Source organism: Odocoileus virginianus, chromosome 16, assembly GCF_023699985.2.
Source record: "Odocoileus virginianus isolate 20LAN1187 ecotype Illinois chromosome 16, Ovbor_1.2, whole genome shotgun sequence".
NCBI classification, from domain to species: domain Eukaryota; kingdom Metazoa; phylum Chordata; class Mammalia; order Artiodactyla; family Cervidae; genus Odocoileus; species Odocoileus virginianus.
The window spans coordinates 54,466,412-54,484,664 of NC_069689.1; the positions used below are offsets into that span (position 1 = coordinate 54,466,412).

General features: G+C 37.4%; 1 protein-coding gene across 1 annotated transcript in view; it reads left to right on the top strand.

Moving 5' to 3' along the window:
- The window catches only part of AGBL1 (AGBL carboxypeptidase 1), a 595,368-nt gene extending 577,591 nt beyond the window's left edge, over positions 1-17,777 (top strand). Inside the window, exon 21 of the mRNA XM_070477529.1 lies at positions 17,610-17,777. Within this exon, the coding sequence (XP_070333630.1) occupies positions 17,610-17,777 (168 nt within the window). The remainder of the gene's footprint in view (positions 1-17,609) is intronic.
- The last annotated feature ends 476 nt before the right edge of the window (positions 17,778-18,253 follow it).

The window sequence follows — 18,253 nt, forward strand, 5'->3', positions numbered from 1 at the left end:
AACATTTATTTTAAAATTCAGTTCAGTTCAGCTCAGGGGCTCGGTTGTGTCTGAATCTTTGTGATCCCATAGACTGCAGCATGCCAGGCTTCCCTGTCCATCATCAACTTCCTGAGCTTGCTCAGACTCATGTACATTGAGTCGGTGATGCCGTCTAACCATCTCATCCTCTATCATCCCCTTTTTGTCCTGCCTTCAGTCCTTCCCAGCATGAGGGTCTTTTCCAATGAGTCAGTTGTTCACATCAGGTGGCCAAAGTGTTGGAGTTTCAGCTTCAGTATCAGTGCTTCCAATGAATTTTCATGACTTATTTCCTTGAGGATTGACTGGATGGATCTCCTTGAAGTCCAAGGGGCTCTCAAGAGTCTTCTCCAGCACCACAGTTCAAAAGCATCAATTCTTCACCACTCAGCTTTCTTTATAATCCTACTCTCACATTCATACATAACTACTGGGAAAACCATAGCTTTGACTAAATGGACCTTTGTTGGCAAAGTAATGTCTCTGCTTTTTAACATGCTGTCTAGGTTGGTCATAACTTTTCTTCAAAGGAGCAAGCATCTTTTAATTTCATGGCTGCAGTCACCATCTGCAGTGATTTTGGAGCCCCCCCCCCAAATAAAGTCTGCCACAGTTTCCATCATTTCCCCATCTATTTGCCATGAAGTGATGGGACCAGATACCATGATCTTAGTTTTCTGAATGTTGAGTTTTAAGCCACCTTTTCCATTCTTCTATTTCACTTTCATCAAGAGGCTCTTTAGTTCTTCTTCACTTTCTGACATAATGGTGCTGTCATCTGCTTTTCTGAGGTTATTGATATTGCTCCTGGCAGTCTTGATTCCAGCTTGTGCTTCATCTGGCCCAGCATTTCTTATGATGTACTCTGCATATAAGTTAAATAAGCAGGGTGACAATATGCAGTCTTGACGTACTCCTTTCCCAATTTGGGACCAGTTCGTCGTTCTGTGTCCGGTTCTAACTGCTGCTTCTTGACCTGCATAGATATTTCTCAGGAGGCAGGTAAAGTGGTCTGATATTCCCATCTCTTGAAGAATTTTCCACAGTTTTTCTTGATCCACACAGTCAAAGGCTTTGGTGTAATCAATAAAGCAGAAGTAGAATTTTTTTCTGGAATTTCTTTCTTTTTTGATGATCTAGTGAATGTTGGCAATTTGATGTCTGATTTTTCTGGCTTTTCTAAATCAAGCTTGAACATCTGGAAGTTCTCAGTTCACATACTGTTGAAGCCTGGATTGGAGAATTTTGAACATTGCTTTGCTAGTGTGTGAGGTGAGTGCAATTGTATAGTAGTTTTAACATTCTTTGGCATTGCCTTTCTTTGGGATTGGAATGAAAACTGACCTTTTCTGGTCCTGTGGCCACTGCTAAATTTTCCAAAGTGGCTGGCATATTGGATGAAATACTTTCACAGCATCATCTTTTAGGATTTTAAATAGCTTAGCTGAAATTCTATCACCTCCACTAGCTTTGTTTGCAGTGATGCTTCCTAAGGCCCATTTGACTTCACACTCCAGGATGTCTGGCTCTAGGTGAGTGATCGCACCATCGTGGTTATCTGGGTCATAAGATCTGTTTTGTATAGTTCTTCTGTGTATTCTTGTCACCTCTTCTTAATATCTTCTGCTTCTTTTAGGTCCTTACTGTTTCTATCCTTTATTTTGTCCATCTTCGCATGAAATGTTCCCTTGGTATCTCTGATTTTCTTGAAGAAATCTCTAGTCTTTCCCATTTTATTATTTTCTTCTATTTCTTTGTGTTGATCACTGAGGAAGGTTTTCTTATCTCTCCTTGCTCTTCTTTGGAACTCTGCATTCAAATGGGTTCAGTTCAGTTCAGTCACTCCGTTGTGTCCGACTCTTTGTGACCCTATGGACTGCAGCATGCCAGGCCTCCCTGTCCATCACCAACTCCTGGAGTTTACCCAAACTCATGTCCATTGAGTCGGTAATGCCATCAAACCATCTCATCCTCTGTCATCCCCTTCTTCTCCCATCTTCAATCTTTCCCAGCGTCAGGGTCTTTTCAAGTGATTCAACTCTTCGCATTAGGTAGCCAAAGCATTGGAGTTTCAGATTCAACATCAGTCCTTCCAATGAACACTCAGGACTGACATCCTTTAGAATGGACTGGTTGGATCTCCTTGCAGTCCAAGGGACTCTCAAGAGTCTTCTCCAACACCACAGTTCAAAAGCATCAATTCTTCAGCACTCAGCTTGGGTATGTGTTTCCTTTTCTCCTTTGCCTTTCACTTCTCTTCTTTTCACAGTTAATTGTAAGGCCTCCTCAGGCAACCATTTTGCCTTTTTGTGTTTCTTTTTCTTGGGGATGGCCTTGATCTGTGCCTCCTGTACAATGTCATGAACCTCCGTCCATAGTTCTTCAGGCACTCTGTGTATGAGATCTAATCCTTTGAATCTATTTGTCTCTTCCACTGCATAATTGTAAGGGATTTGATTTAGTTCATAGCTGAATGGTCTAGTGACTTTTCCTACTTTCTTCAATTTAAGTCTGAATTTGGAAATAAGGAGTTCATGATCTGAGCCACAATCAGCTCCCAGCCTTGTTTTTACTGACTGTATACAGTTTCTCCATCTTTGGCTGCAAAGAATATAATAAATGTGATTTTGCTATTGACTATGTGGTGATGTCCATGTGTAGCGTCTTCTCTTGTGTTGTTGGAAAATGGTTTTTGCTGTGACCAGTGCTTTCTCTTGACAAAACTGTTAGCCTTTGCCCTGCTTCATTCTGTACTCCAAGGCCAAATTTGCCTGTTACTCCAGGTATGTCTTAACTTTCTAATTTCACATTCTAGTCCCCTATGATGAAAAAGACATCTTTTTTGGATGTTAGTTCTAGAATGTCTTGTAGGTCTTCATAGAACCATTTCACTTCAGTCTTTTTAACAATCCTGGTTGGGGCATAGACTTGGATTACTGTGATATTGAAAGGTTTGGCTTGAAAATTAAGAGAGATCATTCTGTCATTTTTTAGACTGCACCCAAGTACTGCATTTTCAACTCTTTTGTTGACTATGAGGACGTTTTACAATTTTACTATTGGACATTTTAAACTTTTGATCACCTTCACCGATGTTGCCCACCTTCCACTTTTACCTTTAGCAATCACCCAGTCTATTCTTTGTGAGTTGTTTTTTTTTTTTTCCCTTAGATTCCACAGGTAAGTGAGATCATACAGTCTTTGTCTTTCCTTGACTTATTTCACTCAATGTAATGCCTTCAATATCTTTACATGTTGTTGCAAATGGCATGATTTCCTTTTATTTTATTGAGACTAATATACTTATGGATTCATATCTATGTCTTTATCATATTTTATTTATCAAGTTATCATTGATGGATTCTTAGGTTCATTCCATGTATTGGTTATTGTAAATAAAACAGTTATAATAATATTTTATTTTTTTTTTGGATATTCCAGGGAGTTTATTTTTTTTTCTTTATTTTTTTTTCCATTTATTTTTATTAGTTGGAGGCTAATTACTTTACATCATTGCAGTGGTTTTTGTCATACATTGAAATGAATTAGCCATGGATTTACATGTATTCCCCATCCCGGTCCCCCCTCCCACCTCCCTCTCCACCTGATCCCTCTGGGTCTTCCCAGTGAACCAGGCCCGAGCACTTGTCTCATGCACCCAACCTGGGCTGGTGATCTGTTTCACCCTAGATAATATACATGTTTCAATACTGTTCTCTTGAAACATCCCACCTTCACCTTCTCCCAGAGTCCACAAGTCTGTTCTATACATCTGTGTCTCTTTTTCTGTTTTGCATATAGGGTTATCGTTACCATCTTTCTAAATTCCATATATATGTGTTAGTATACTGTAATGGTCTTTATCTTTCTGGCTTACTTCGCTCTGTATAATGGGCTCCAGTTTCATCCATCTCATTAGAACTGATTCAAATGAATTCTTTTTAATGGCTGAGTAATATTCCATGGTGTATATTTACCACAGCTTCCTCATCCATTTGTTTGCTGATGGGCATCTAGGTTGCTTCCATGTCCTGGCTATTATAAACAGTGCTGCGATGAACATTGGGGTGCACGTGTCTCTTTCAGATCTGGTTTCCTTGGTGTGTATGCCAGAAGTGGGATTGCTGGGTCGTATGGCAGTTCTATTTCCAGCTTTTTAAGAAATCTCCACACTGTTTTCCATAGTGGCTGTACTAATTTGCATTCCCACCAACAGTGTAAGAGGGTTCCCTTTTCTCCACACCCTTTCCAGCATTTATTGCTTGTAGACTTTTGGATAGCAGCCATCCTGACTGGCATGTAATGGTACCTCATTGTGGTTTTGATTTGCATTTCTCTGATAATGAGTGATGTTGAGCATCTTTTCATGTGTTTGTTAGCCATCTGTATGTCTTCCTTGGAGAAATGTCTGTTGAGTTCTTTGGCCCATTTTTTGATTGGGTCATTTATTTTTCTGGAGTTGAGCTGGAGGAGTTGCTTGTATATTTTTGAGATTAATCCTTTGTCTGTTGCTTCGTTTGTTATTATTTTCTCCCAATCTGAGGGCTGTCTTTTCACCTTGCTTATAGTTTCCTTTGTTGTGCAAAAGATTTTAAGTTTCATTACGTCCCATTTGTCTATTTTTGCTTTTGTTTCTAAAATTCTGGGATGTGGGTCATAGAGGATCCTGCTGTGATTTATGTCGGAGAGTGTTTTGCCTATGTTCTCCTCTAGGAGTTTTATAGTTTCTGGTCTTACATTTAGATCTTTAATCCATGTTGAGTTTATTTTTGTGTATGGCGTTAGAAAGTGTTCTAGTTTCATTCTTTTACAGGTGGTTGACCAGTTTTCCCAGCACCACTTGTTAAAGAGGTTGTCTTTTTTTCCATTGTATATCCTTGCCTCCTTTGTCGAAGATAAGGTGACCATAGGTTCGTGGATTTATCTCTGGGCTTTCTATTCTGTTCTATTGATCTATATTTCTGTCTTTGTGCCAGTACCATACTGTCTTGATGACTGTGGCTTTGTAGTAGAGTCTGAAGTCAGGCAGGTTGATTCCTCCAGTTCCATTCTTCTTTCTCAAGGTTACTTTGGCTATTCGAGGTTTTTTGTATTTCCATACAAATAGTGAAATTATTTGTTCTAGTTCTGTGAAAAATACCGTTGGTAGTTTGATAGGGATTGCATTGAATCTATAGATTGCTTTGGGTAGTATAGCCATTTTGACAATATTGATTCTTCCAATCCATGAACACGGTATATTGCTCCATCTGTTTTTGTCCTCTTTGATTTCTTTCATCAGTGCTTTATAGTTTTCTATGTATAGGTCTTTTGTTTCTTTGGGACACTGTAAAAGCAACGCTAAGGGGAATATTCATAGCATTACAGGCCTATCTCAAGAAACAATAAAAAAGTCAAATAAATAACCTAACTCTACACCTAAAGCAACTAAAGGAGGAAGAAATGAAGAACCCCAGGGTTAGTAGAAGGAAAGAAATCTTAAAAATTAGGGCAGAAATAAATGCAAAAGAAACTAAAGAGATCATAGCAAAAATTAACAAAGCTAAAAGCTGGTTTTTTGAAAAAAATAAACAATATTGACAAACCATTAGCAAGACTCATTAAGAAACAAAGGGAGAAGAACCAAATTAACAAAATGAGAAATGAAAATGGAGAGATCACAACAGACAACACTGAAATACAAAGGATCATAAGAGACTACTACCAGCAGCTCTATGCCAATAAAATGGACAACTTGGAAGAAATGGACAAGTTCTTAGAGAAGTATAACTTTACAAAACTGAACCAGGAAGAAATAGAAGATCTTAACAAACCCATCACAAGCAAGGAAATCGAAACTGTAATCAGAAATCTTCCAGCAAACAAAAGCCCAGGACCAGATGGCTTCACACCTGAATTCTACCAAAAATTTAGAGAAGAGCTAACACCTATCTTACAAAAACTCTTCCAGAAAGTTGCAGAAGAAGGTAAACTTCCAAACTCATTCTATGAGGCCACCATCATCCTAATTCCAAAACCAGACAAAGATGCCACAAAAAAAGAAAACTACAGGCCAATATCACTGATGAACATAGATGCAAAAATCCTTAACAAAATTCTAGCAAACAGAATCCAACAACATATTAAAAAAATCATACATCATGACCAAGTGGGCTTTATCCCAGGAATGCAAGGATTCTTTAATATCCACAAATCAATCAATGTAATACACCACATTAACAAATTGAAAGATAAAAACCATATGATTATCTCAATAGATGCAGAAAAAGCCTTTGACAAAATTCAACATCCATTTATGATTAAAACTCTCCAGAAAGCAGGAATAGAAGGAACATACCTCAACATAATAAAAGCTATATATGACAAACCCACAGCAAGCATCACTCTCAATGGTGACAAATTGAAAGCATTTCCCCTGAAATCAGGAACAAGACAAGGGTGCCCACTCTCACCACTACTATTCAACATAGTTTTGGAAGTGTTGGCCACAGCAATCAGGGCAGAAAAAGAAGTAAAAGGAATCCAGATAGGAAAAGAAGAAGTGAAACTCTGTTTGCAGATGACATGATCCTCTACATAGAAAACCCTAAAGACTCTACCAGAAAATTACTAGAGCTAATCAACGAATACAGTAAAGTTGCAGGATATAAAATTAACACACAGAAATCTCTTGCATTCCTATACACTAACAATGAGAAAACAGAAAGAGAAATTAAGGAAACAATACCATTCACCATTGCAACAAAAAGAATAAAATACTTAGGAGTATATCTACCTAAAGAAATATAATAATATTTTAAAAGAAATTCTGAAAATTTTGAGTTCTGATTATTTGTATGGTCATGTTGGGAGGCATGTAGGATCTTAGTTCCCTGACCAATGATCAGAACTGTGTCCCCTGCACTGGAAGCATGGAGCCCTAACCACTGGACCTTCACAGAAGTCCCTGAAGTTTTCCTTATTAATATGTGGTTTGTATTTAACTCTTTCTCTTCCTTGGGTTATCTTCCTGAGGCCCTCACATGTAAACAACATTTTTTTCTTTTTGTTTTTTTATGCTGAAATTCTTTTTTTTTTTTCATTTATTTTTATTAGTTGGAGGCTAATTACTTTACAATATTATAGTGGTTTTTGTCATACTTTGACATGAATCAGCCATGGATTTACATGTATTCCCCATCCCAATCCCCCCTCCCGCCTCCCTCTCCACTCGATCCCTCTGGGTCTTCCCAGTGCACCAGGCCCCAGCACTTGTCTCATGCATCCAACCTGGGCTGGTGATCTGTTTCACCCTAGATAATATACATGTTTTGATGCTGTTCTCTTGAAACATCCCACCCTCACCTTCTCCCACAGAGTCCAAAAGTCTGTTCTGTACATCTGTGTCTCTTTTTCTGTTTTGCATATAGGGTTATCATTACCATCTTTCTAAATTCCATATATATGTGTTAGTATACTGTAATGGTCTTTATCTTTCTGGCTTACTTCACTCTGTATAATGGGCTCCAGTTTCATCCATCTCATTAGAACTGATTCAAATGAATTCTTTTTAATGGCTGAGTAATATTCCATGGTGTATATGTACCACAGCTTCTTTATCCACTCATCTGCTGATGGGCATCTAGGTTGCTTCCATGTCCTGGCTATTATAAACAGTGCTGCAATGAACATTGGGGTGCACGTGTCTCTTTCAGATCTTGTTTCCTCGGTGTGTATGCCAAGAAGTGGGATTGCTGGGTCATATGGCAGTTCTATTTCCAGTTTTTTAAGACATCTCCACACTGTTTTCCATAGCGGCTGTACTAGTTTGCATTCCCACCAACAGTGTAAGAGGGTTCCCTTTTCTCCACACCCTCTCCAGCACTTATTGCTTGTAGACTTTTGGATAGCAGCCATGCTGACTGGCATGTAATGGTACCTCATTGTGGTTTTGATTTGCATTTCTCTGATAATGAGTGATGTTGAGCATCTTTTCATGTGTTTGCTAGCCATCTGTATGTCTTCCTTGAAGAAATGTCTGTTTAGTTCTTTGGCCCATTTTTTGATTGGGTCATTTATTTTTTTGGAGTTGAGCAGCTACCAATGATATTTTTCACAGAACTAAAACAAATAATTTCACTATTTGTATGGAAATACAAAAAACCTCAAATAGCCAAAGCAGTCTTGAGAAAGAAGAATGGAACTGGAGGAATCAACCTGCCTGACTTCAGACTCTACTACAAAGCCACAGTCATCAAGACAGTATGGTACTGGTGCAAAGACAGAAATATAGATCAATGGAACAGAATAGAAAGCCCAGAGATAAATCCACGAACCTATGGTCACCTTATCTTCGACAAAGGAGGCAAGGATATACAATGGAAAAAAGACAACCTCTTTAACAAGTGGTGCTGGGAAAACTGGTCAACCACCTGTAAAAGAATGAAACTAGAGCACTTTCTAACACCATACACAAAAATAAACTCAAAATGGATTAAAGATCTAAATGTAAGACCAGAAACTATAAAACTCCTAGAGGAGAACATAGGCAAAACACTCTCTGACATAAATCACAGTAGGATCCTCTATGACCCACATCATAGAATATTAGAAACAAAAGCAAAAATAAACAAATGGGACGTAATGAAACTTAAAATCTTTTGCACAACAAAGGAAACTATAAGCAAGGTGAAAAGACAGCCCTCAGATTGGGAGAAAATAATAGCAAATGAAGCAACAGACAAAGGATTAATCTCAAAAATAAACATTTTTTTTCAAGACACAATATTTTCTCCTCAGTTTTGTATGTCATTGCTTTACTGTTGTTTGTGTCTATTGGTGTAAGCACATGTTACTATTTAATTTTTATTATTTTTAGGCATCTATATACTTTTTTGATTTCTTTTCATTAATTATAGCACCTGTATTTGTTGAATTTGTTTGATCTGCAGACTCAGATTTTTTTTTAAGTAAAAAAGTTCTTTCTTCTTTCTCCTCATCTTTTTCCTCTCTTTTTCTTGACTTGTGTTATGACTTCCATAGTATTTAGTCTTGAAGTACAAGATCACTTTTCCTGAATCTGTTCTGTGATTCTTATGTACATATTTAACTCATCAGGTTTATCCAGCTTTCCCTTGAGATATTAGAAAATTTCTCAAGGTTATCTTATACAAAGTGATTTTCATTTTCTGCGTTGAATAGTGTGTTAACTCTTTCCATTTGGATTTTAACATAGAAAAAGCATTTTCTATCTCAATAGTGCAATTTCTTCTGAGCTCTTATTCTATCATGCCTTTTTTCTATCCTTGAACCAAGACAATGATATCTCTTGATTATTTCCAAGATATAAATAAGAAATCTCCCAGATTTTTCTCATTTCTGGAAGTAATTATATTTTTTTAAATGAAACTTGTTTGGTGTCTTTTGAGTGCCACTCTTTTTAACTGCAGTATTTCTACACCTGACAGCATGAAGTATATAACATCTTCCCTGTTTGCTTATGGAGGGTGTTCAATGAAGTCTAGTTTTATTAAAAATAAAGAAAGGTTTTGCCAGACATTGTTGTTGGTCTTTGGCGGCAGATATTAATCCATATTTACTTATAACCTTAGGTTTTGAACACAGAGAGAGGCCCATGCAAGATCTGAAGACTGGTTGAAGACAACCACACAAAGTTAGGTCCTCCAAAGTTGACGACTGCAGTCAGTAAGCTAGTGAAACCATGACTTGTGAAAAGCAAGAAAGCGGGTTTGCCTGGATGTCTTTTGGTCATGGCTTTGGGTGGAGCAGGAAAAAATGGAAAGGTTTTTATTCATAATTTCTCAACACAACCCCGCCTTTAAGCAGATTTGTGAGCATAATTCAGTTGTACAGTAAAGCCCACAAGGCTTCAAGCCCAAACTTCAGCCTCTAGTGGTCCTTTATAGGCTGCTCCCAAGTGCCTAGGGGAGACAAAAATAAGATCTTTCTGGAGGCAAGAGTATTAAAAATCGATCCACAGAGACTTTCTTTGAATTAAATAATATGAACATTTAGCATTCTTGAAAAATCATAAGCAAACAAGCCTGTGTTATTGACATTAAACAGAAAAGTCAAACCAGTAAATGATTCACACAAAGAGTATATTTAGGACTAATCAGGTAGAGAATATTAATAACTGTGGTATAGTGTTTCAGAGACGGATTTTGAGACGGATATGTTAGAAAGATGATTCAATAAAGCTGGAGAGAGAATTATGAAAATGGAGTATTTGTATAAAATATTCAGAATCACATAGATAGAAAGAAATAAAAAAACTACGAAAGTAAAGAGTTTTGGGAGAGATAGGGAATGGGAGAATAAATCATTCTAAGAAATAATGGGTGACATTTTTCTAGAGCTAAAGAAAGACACCGATCTTTACTGTCACTAAATTACACATAAAAGAAATCTTAATGCACTTCAGAATATTAAAGATAGGAGATCTTACACTTTCTAAATGTAATCACACTAGTTCATGGACATGCTACGTTTAGTTTTTTTGTTTGTTTGTTTGTTTTATGTTTTCTGGCTGCACCAGGTCTTCACTGCTACACGTGGGCTTTCTCCAGTTGCAGCAAACGGGCACTGCTCTCTGGTTGCGACGCGCGGGCTTCTCATTGCAGTGGCTTTGCTTGTAGGGCGCACAGGCTTCAGTAGTTTCGGCTCCTGGGTGCAGTAGCTGTAGTGCATGGGTTTAGTTGCCCCGTGACATGTAGGATCTTCAGGGAGCAGGGATCTAATGAGCATATCCTGTACAGGAAGGCAGATTCTTAACGATCGGTTCATCAGGCAAGTCCTACATGTAGCTTTTAAAACAGTTTTCTGTATAATGGGCATGCCAGAAAGATAAAGACCAATATAGTATACTAACGCATATATATGGAATTTAGAAAGATGGTAATGATAACCCTATATGCAAAACAGAAAAAGAAACACAGATGTACAGAACAGACTTTTGGACTCTGTGGGAGAAGGTGAAGGTGGGATGTTTGGAGAGAACAGCATCGAAACATGTATATTATCTAGGATGAGACAGATCACCAGCCCAGGCTGGATGCATGAGACAAGTGCGCGGGCCTGGTGCACTGGGAAGACCCAGAGGGATGGGGTGGAGAGGGAGGCGGGAGGGGGGATCGGGATGGGGAACACATGTAAATCCATGGCTGATTCATGTCAAAGTATGACAAAAACCACTACAATATTGTAAAGTAATTAGCCTCCAACTAATAAAAATAATTGGAAAAAAAAAAACAGTTTTCTAGGGAGTGATAATTTTTAAAAGTATTTTGTACATGGATGTTTTATCGATATTACAGAGCCTCTCTCTATGTGTTTGTGTATTATAGACAAATCATATCAATAGTGTCTGAAAGTGTATGTGAAGGGTTTGCATTTCTAAATCTTCACCAGAAATCACATCCATTATGTGCTTGGTATTTTGCTTTTCACACTTACCATTAAATTATAAATATACTGCTTATTGTTAAATTGCTATAATTATCATTTCAGTGACTTCATTATATCTCATAAAATTTATTCCATTATAATTTCACTAGTCATTTTTCCTTATTAGATATTTAGACTTTTTTCTCAAAAAATTTTAATTATTATATATAACTTTGATATGATGCACATTTTGTGCATATGGCTTCACTTTTATTTAGAATTGGTTCCTTAGGAAAGTTCCCAGAAGTAATATTATCACATCAAATAGTCATTGTATTTTGACATGTGCCAGCTTTTATCATAAGAGTCAGCACTAAATATTTTCAATTTGAGTTTGTATATCTACCAATTTGCAGGGTGTAAGAAGCATTTTTAAGTAGTAAACTAGAATATTTCCCCATGTTTGATTTTTAATTGGATTTTCTCTATGCTCACCAGTATCTTGATAAGTATCTTGCTTATCAGTATTCATGCTTTATAAATGTATCTTTTGTGAATTCTATGTTTGGTATATATATATTACCAATATATAATTTTCTGCAATAATACAAATATTAAAATAAAAAAATTAAATTTTAGACTTTAAAGTTATTTTAACTTTAAAGTTATTTTAAAACTTATTTTTAAATGTTACAATTGGTAATTTTCTATAAGAATACAAATATTCTTCCTATGTTGATATTTAAAAATTATACGAGGGTGAGGTTACTAGCCAGTTTGGGGATCAAATATAGTTATGAATTTAAATTATTTTGAGGTAGATTATCAAGGAAAGCTTAGAAATATATGTATATGTAAAGAGCTGTGCTAGTGAGTTTTGCTTACCAATGTGTTGAAAAAAATAAGGACCTATACTTTCTAGTAGCATTGATATATGGATATTGGTGTGTCATTGCTGGACTCACCCAATCTTGTTTCTAACACTCTTCTTTCTTACATGTCTTTATTAAAAAGGATGAGCAATCTAAACTATTTACTTACCAGGCAATTATAAAGCTAGTGTTTGCTTTATTACATAATTCTGACCAATAAAGTGTAAGCAAGAATATGCTGTCATCTCCCCCCTCCCCCACCACTTTCTCTTTCTCCTTCCTTGAATGGTGATGTGCTGGCTGGAGCTACTGCAGCCACCTTGCAGTCATGATGAGAAAATCAGGAGAATAACAGATATAGTGACCCTGATTTTGTTAAGACAACTGAAATAAGGCCAGAAACTTAATACCCACTGAAACTTATGATATGCAAAAAAGAAAGCTCCATTTATGGTTAATTCACTTTAGTCAAACTTTTTGTCATTGGCTGTGAAAAACAAATCCTAATTAATCAAACTAAGCTTAGGGAGAGGAAAATTGGTTCTCTGTTTTACTAAGATACACTTTTAAACTAACCCAAAGCCAGATTTATCTATAAAACTACTGCTGTGAGTACACAGTAACTGACCAATATAGATAAGAGAATTTTTAATTTTTGTTTACCTATTTCCCCAAATGTATCCAGGGAGTAAATGCATCTCCTGAAACAAAAATAAAATAAGAATTTAAAAAAATGCTCATGGCATTTAACAGCAGGAGAACAGAATTTAAAGGCATTCCTATATTTGCTATCCAGAGAAATACCATTCCACTCAGCAAATACAATAAGTATCCAAGAGACACACACCCATGCCTCTGCATATCCATCCATTTATAGCCATTACTTACCATTTTGTAATATACGGAGGATATACCATATGCTGAACTATGTGTTCCATGCCAGGGATATATTTAAAAAAAAAAAAAAAAAAAGCATATATTGCTGAGTCCTTGCCTCTGAGATTTTCACTCCAGGCTGAATGTAGGAAGGAAGGAGAGGCCATTTGGAAAAACAAATGTTCTTCATACATTTTGAGAGTAAAAAGCATAGGTTACTAAAGTGAGATTCATAGTAGAGAGCGAAATGGAACAGGTGTTCCTCAAGGCCCCACAGTCAACAAATGCTGCAAGTTTCTTTATTTGATGTCTTCTTGTCTAGTCATTTTATTTACCAATCATTAACTGAAATAAGTGAACTGATATCTATTCTGAGACTCTTTTTGCATTATGAAAATGCTATTCTTTTTTTCTTTTTTTTTTTTTAGAGGTTGGGAAGAATGGAGAGAGTATCCTGGAAACATATACAATACCATATGTAAAATAGGTAGCCAATGGGAATTTGTTGTCTGACTCAGGGAACTCAAGCTAGGGCTCTGTAAAGACCAGAGGGGTTTAAAGGGCTGAGAGATGGGAGGAAGGTTCAAGGGGGAGGGGGCATATGTGTACCTATGGCTGATTCATACCGATGTGTGGCAGAAACCAAGACAATATTGTAAAGCAATTATTCTCCAATTAAAAATAAATTAGTTTAAAAAGTAAGGTGTTATGGTAGTAAAAAAACAATGCTATCTTTTTGACTGTTGCTGTACAGAATTTGACTTGTATGTAGAAACTTCCTCTGATCTGCCAATATTGTGCCTGCTATGAGATTTATTTCCCCCGGGACTCTTCTTTCTTCTGACTTGTTATATGTTGGACTGGATGCTGGGCTAACACACATGGGTCAATTATGCTGCCTATCCCTGGAGCCTGGATTCTTGTTCATACCCTCCTTGTTTATTCCCCTTTGCCACAGCGAGGCAGGAGGGTGGAGGAGGAGGGTCTGACCTCCACTTCATTGCTCCCGACTAAGCCAGCCACTGTAGAATGAAGCAGAGCAGTCAGGAAATGAGAGGAGGAAAAGCATTGGACCTCAGAGCACTTGTAGCTGGAAAGAGACCGAGATCTTTTCTCTTTTTGTGAAAAGGGATCTTCTCGATTGACCTAAGGAAAAATCACTTGTTAAACATCTGTCTTTCCCCTCCTGCTGCTGTTGTATATGGAGGAACAGACTTCCCTTAACTCTGAAGTAATGTCTCCTTTCTTTAGGAAAACAGGTGTCCAAACATGCAGCAAACCACATTTTTAAACAGCTGAGATAAAGTTGAGGACTTTACACATTTCTTTATCATTTTACCTAGAAATTCTCTCATGAAACAGTTTCCTAACTTGGAACTTCATTTTTCCTTGTGACACTTAGGCCAGTCTTTTAAAATTTTTACTATCACATCCCTGTCTTCTAGATTACTGTTCTTTGGATGGAAAATCTATTTTTTAAAAAATATAATATTCAACTATTGATTTTTTTTTCATGTAACTGAAATGTGCATTATAAACATGAAGACCTTAGAACTACATTGAATTCTGTAATATTAAATATCTTTATAGGAAGAAGAAAAGAAAAATTGAGATAAAACTGATCAATATTGTGGGGACTTTGAAATATTCTTTATCACGGCACGTCTAAATATGTGGAAGAAGGAATTATAATCTCTTTTATGGATGAGAAAATCAAGATGAATGAAGTTCACAATTCTAAGATAACACATTTATAAGATAGTAAAATTAGGATTCAAATCCAATATTTTAATCTAACTTCAAAAATCGTGCACTTTGTAGCTCATAAAGTAATATAGAGTTCCTCCCAGTCTACATATAGCTCTTTGTCGAGTTGTTAAGTCAGAATCAATTTATGAGTCTCCAGGTGGCGCTAATGGTAGAAAACCCACCTGCCAAAGCAAGAGATATAAGAGAAGCAGGACTGACCCCAGAGTGGGGAAGATCCCCAGGAGGAGGGCGTGGCAACCCACTCCAGTGTTCTTGCCTGTAAAATCCCATGGACAGAAGAGCTCTGCATGTGGGCTACAATCCACAGATTTGCAAACAGTCAGACACGGCTGACGTCACACACACACACACACACACACACAGACACCTCATAGGACTTTTTTAAAAAAATATAATTGCTTTACAATGTTGTGTTAATTTCTGCTGTACAACAAAGCGAATCAGCTATTTGTTGCTGTTGTTTAGTCAACAAGTTGTGTCCAACTCTTTGAGACCCCATGGACTGGAAGCACGCCAGGCTTCCCTATCCTTCACTGTCTCCCACAGTTTGCTCAGACTTATGTCCATTGAGTTGGTGATGCCATCCAACCATCTCATCCTCTGTCATCCCTTTCTCCTCCTGCCCTCAATCTTTCCTAGTATCAGGATCTTTTCCAACGAGTTGGCTCTTACATCAGGTAGCCAAAGTATTGTAAATTCAGCATCTTTCTTTCTAATGAATATTCAGAGTTGATATTCTTTAGGATTGACTGATTTGATCTTCTTCACATCCAAGGGACTCTCAAAAGTCTTCTCCAACACCACAATTTGAAAACATCAATTCTTCATCACTAAGCCTTCATTATTGTCCAAGTCTCACATTTATACATGACTACTGGAAAAACAATAGCTTTGATGACACAGACCTTTGTTGGAAAAGTGACGTATGTGCTTTTTAATATGCTGCCTAGGGTTGTCATAGCTTTTCTTCTATGGAGCAAGCATCTTTTAATTTTGTGACTTCAGTCACTGTCTGAAATGATTTTGTGGCCCAAGAAAGCAAAATCTGTCACTGTTTCCACTTTTTCCCTTTCTATTTGCCTTGAAGTGATGGGACTGGTTACTATGATCTTAGGTTTTTGAATGTTGAGTTTTAAGCCAGATTTTCACTCTTCTATTTTGCCTTCATCAAGAGGCTTTTTATTTCCTTTTTGCTTTCTACCATTTGAGTGGTATTATCTGCATATCTGAGGTTGTTGACATTTCTTCTTGGCAATCTTGATTCCAGCTTGTGATTCATTCAGCCTGGCATTTCACATGATGTACTCTGCATAGAAGTTAAATAAGCAGGGTGATAATACAGAACCTTGGCGTGCCCTTTCCCCAATTTTGAACCAGTACATGGTTCTATGCCTGGTTCTAACTGTTGCTTCTTGACCTGCATGCAGGTTTCTTAGGAGGCCAGGAAGCTGGTCTTATATTCCCATTTCTTTCAGAGTTTTCCACAGTTTGTTGTGATCCACACAGTCAAAGGTTTCTGTATAGTCAATCACACAGAAGTAGATGATTTTTCTGGAATTCCCTTGCTTTCTCTATGGTTAAAAGAACGTTGGCAATTTGATCTCTAGTTCCTCTGCCTTTTCTAAACTCAGGTTGTACATCTGGAAGTTCTCAGTTCACATACTGATGAAACCTAGACTGGAGGATTTTGAACATTGCATTGCTACTATGTGAAATGAAGACAACTGCACAGTCATTTGAACTTTCTTTGGCTTTGGCCTTTCTTTGTGATTGGAATGAAAACTGACCTTTTCCAGTTCAGTTATATGTATACATATATCTTGTCCCTCTTGGACCCCCCTCAACCATCTCACCTATCTAGACCATCATATATACACTACCATGTTTGAAACAGATAACTAGCCGGAACCTGCTATACAAGCTCAGTACTCTATAATGAACTCATAGGACTTTGGTAAAGTTTCACTGAGTCAATGCATGTAAGAGAGCTCAGAACACAATGACACATGGTCAACATTCAAGTTGCTTGTTAACTGTTAATAATAGCATAGAGTATATGTCACAGCTCTGCTTTCATGTGTTATCCTAGGACAGCTGAATATGTGGTTCTAAATAAACACTGAGTGGTTTTTATTTTATTTATTTATGTTTTGAGATTCAGTGTTTTTACATCAAAGATCTCTTTCATTCTCCATTGGTTGGTAAATTTATGGGAGAGAAAAGATATCTCTTTTTTTTTTTTTCTACAAGAAACTCTTTTAATTTATTATTGCTTTCTTTGTATTTTGGCATAAGCAGACTTTTAGTCTCTCTTAATAAGACCATTTACAAACTTTTGTTTCAGCTGTGAAATCTTTTTGTAAAATATAGAGAGAAGCACTGCTGCTTTATCAGAAGTCGGGGTGGGGGGTGGCTCCTGGATCTTTAAGCACCCTCCTGCCTTTCAGTACCCCTAACTGCTCATTATTGTCTTGGGGGTTCTCCCCTAAGGTTGATGTCATGCAGGCTGAGAACCACCAATCCACAAAGCACATGACAAATCTCACTGGGCAGTGACCGACAAATACTATTAATTCATCATTTCTGTGATAGACATGCTTCCAGGAATCCTTCCTCCTAATCACAGATTGTCCTCGCTGCATTTCCACTCTGCACTCACTGTTGACTGCTCTCTTTAACCGGCAGGGTCTACAGTTTGGTACCAGTGAGCTGGAGGAGATGGGAGCCATGTTCTGCTTGGGGCTCCTTGTCTTGGAACTCAGATCTGGAAGCTGCAGCCATCATCTCCTGACCCGCGCAGCAGCTCTGCTGAATGCTGAGGAAGAGCCTCTGGACTTCTCCCTGCAGAAGTAAGTTGCTCACAATTGGAACCTTTGTGTGTCCATTGGAGAATATCTCAGAAGTGAAAGTCACATGGACCTGTGGGTGTTTGATAAAGAAAAAAACATGGAAGAACTGCCAAATGAAGGTGGGAGAGTAGAATTCTATTGGAGCCAGATCTGGGACATCCTGAGTTCTTGATGAAGACGGGGGCGGGGGAGGATGCTTACTTGTACATAAGTGCACATAGAAACCTACGTATATTTATAAATATACATTTTTATAAAATTTTGCTTATGGCAAAGAAGATGCAGCTTAGCAACACACATACACACTTACTTATGTGTGGTTTGACAGTTATATGTTTATATGTGTACAGGTATCATTTTGGAGTCATTAGCTCAGAAAAGGCAATCTCATCATTCATATCTGCACACTTGGGGGACAAGAAATGATTTAATCTTCCCATTCTTAAATAGCAATGTTCCGGTCTCAGAATATATGATGCT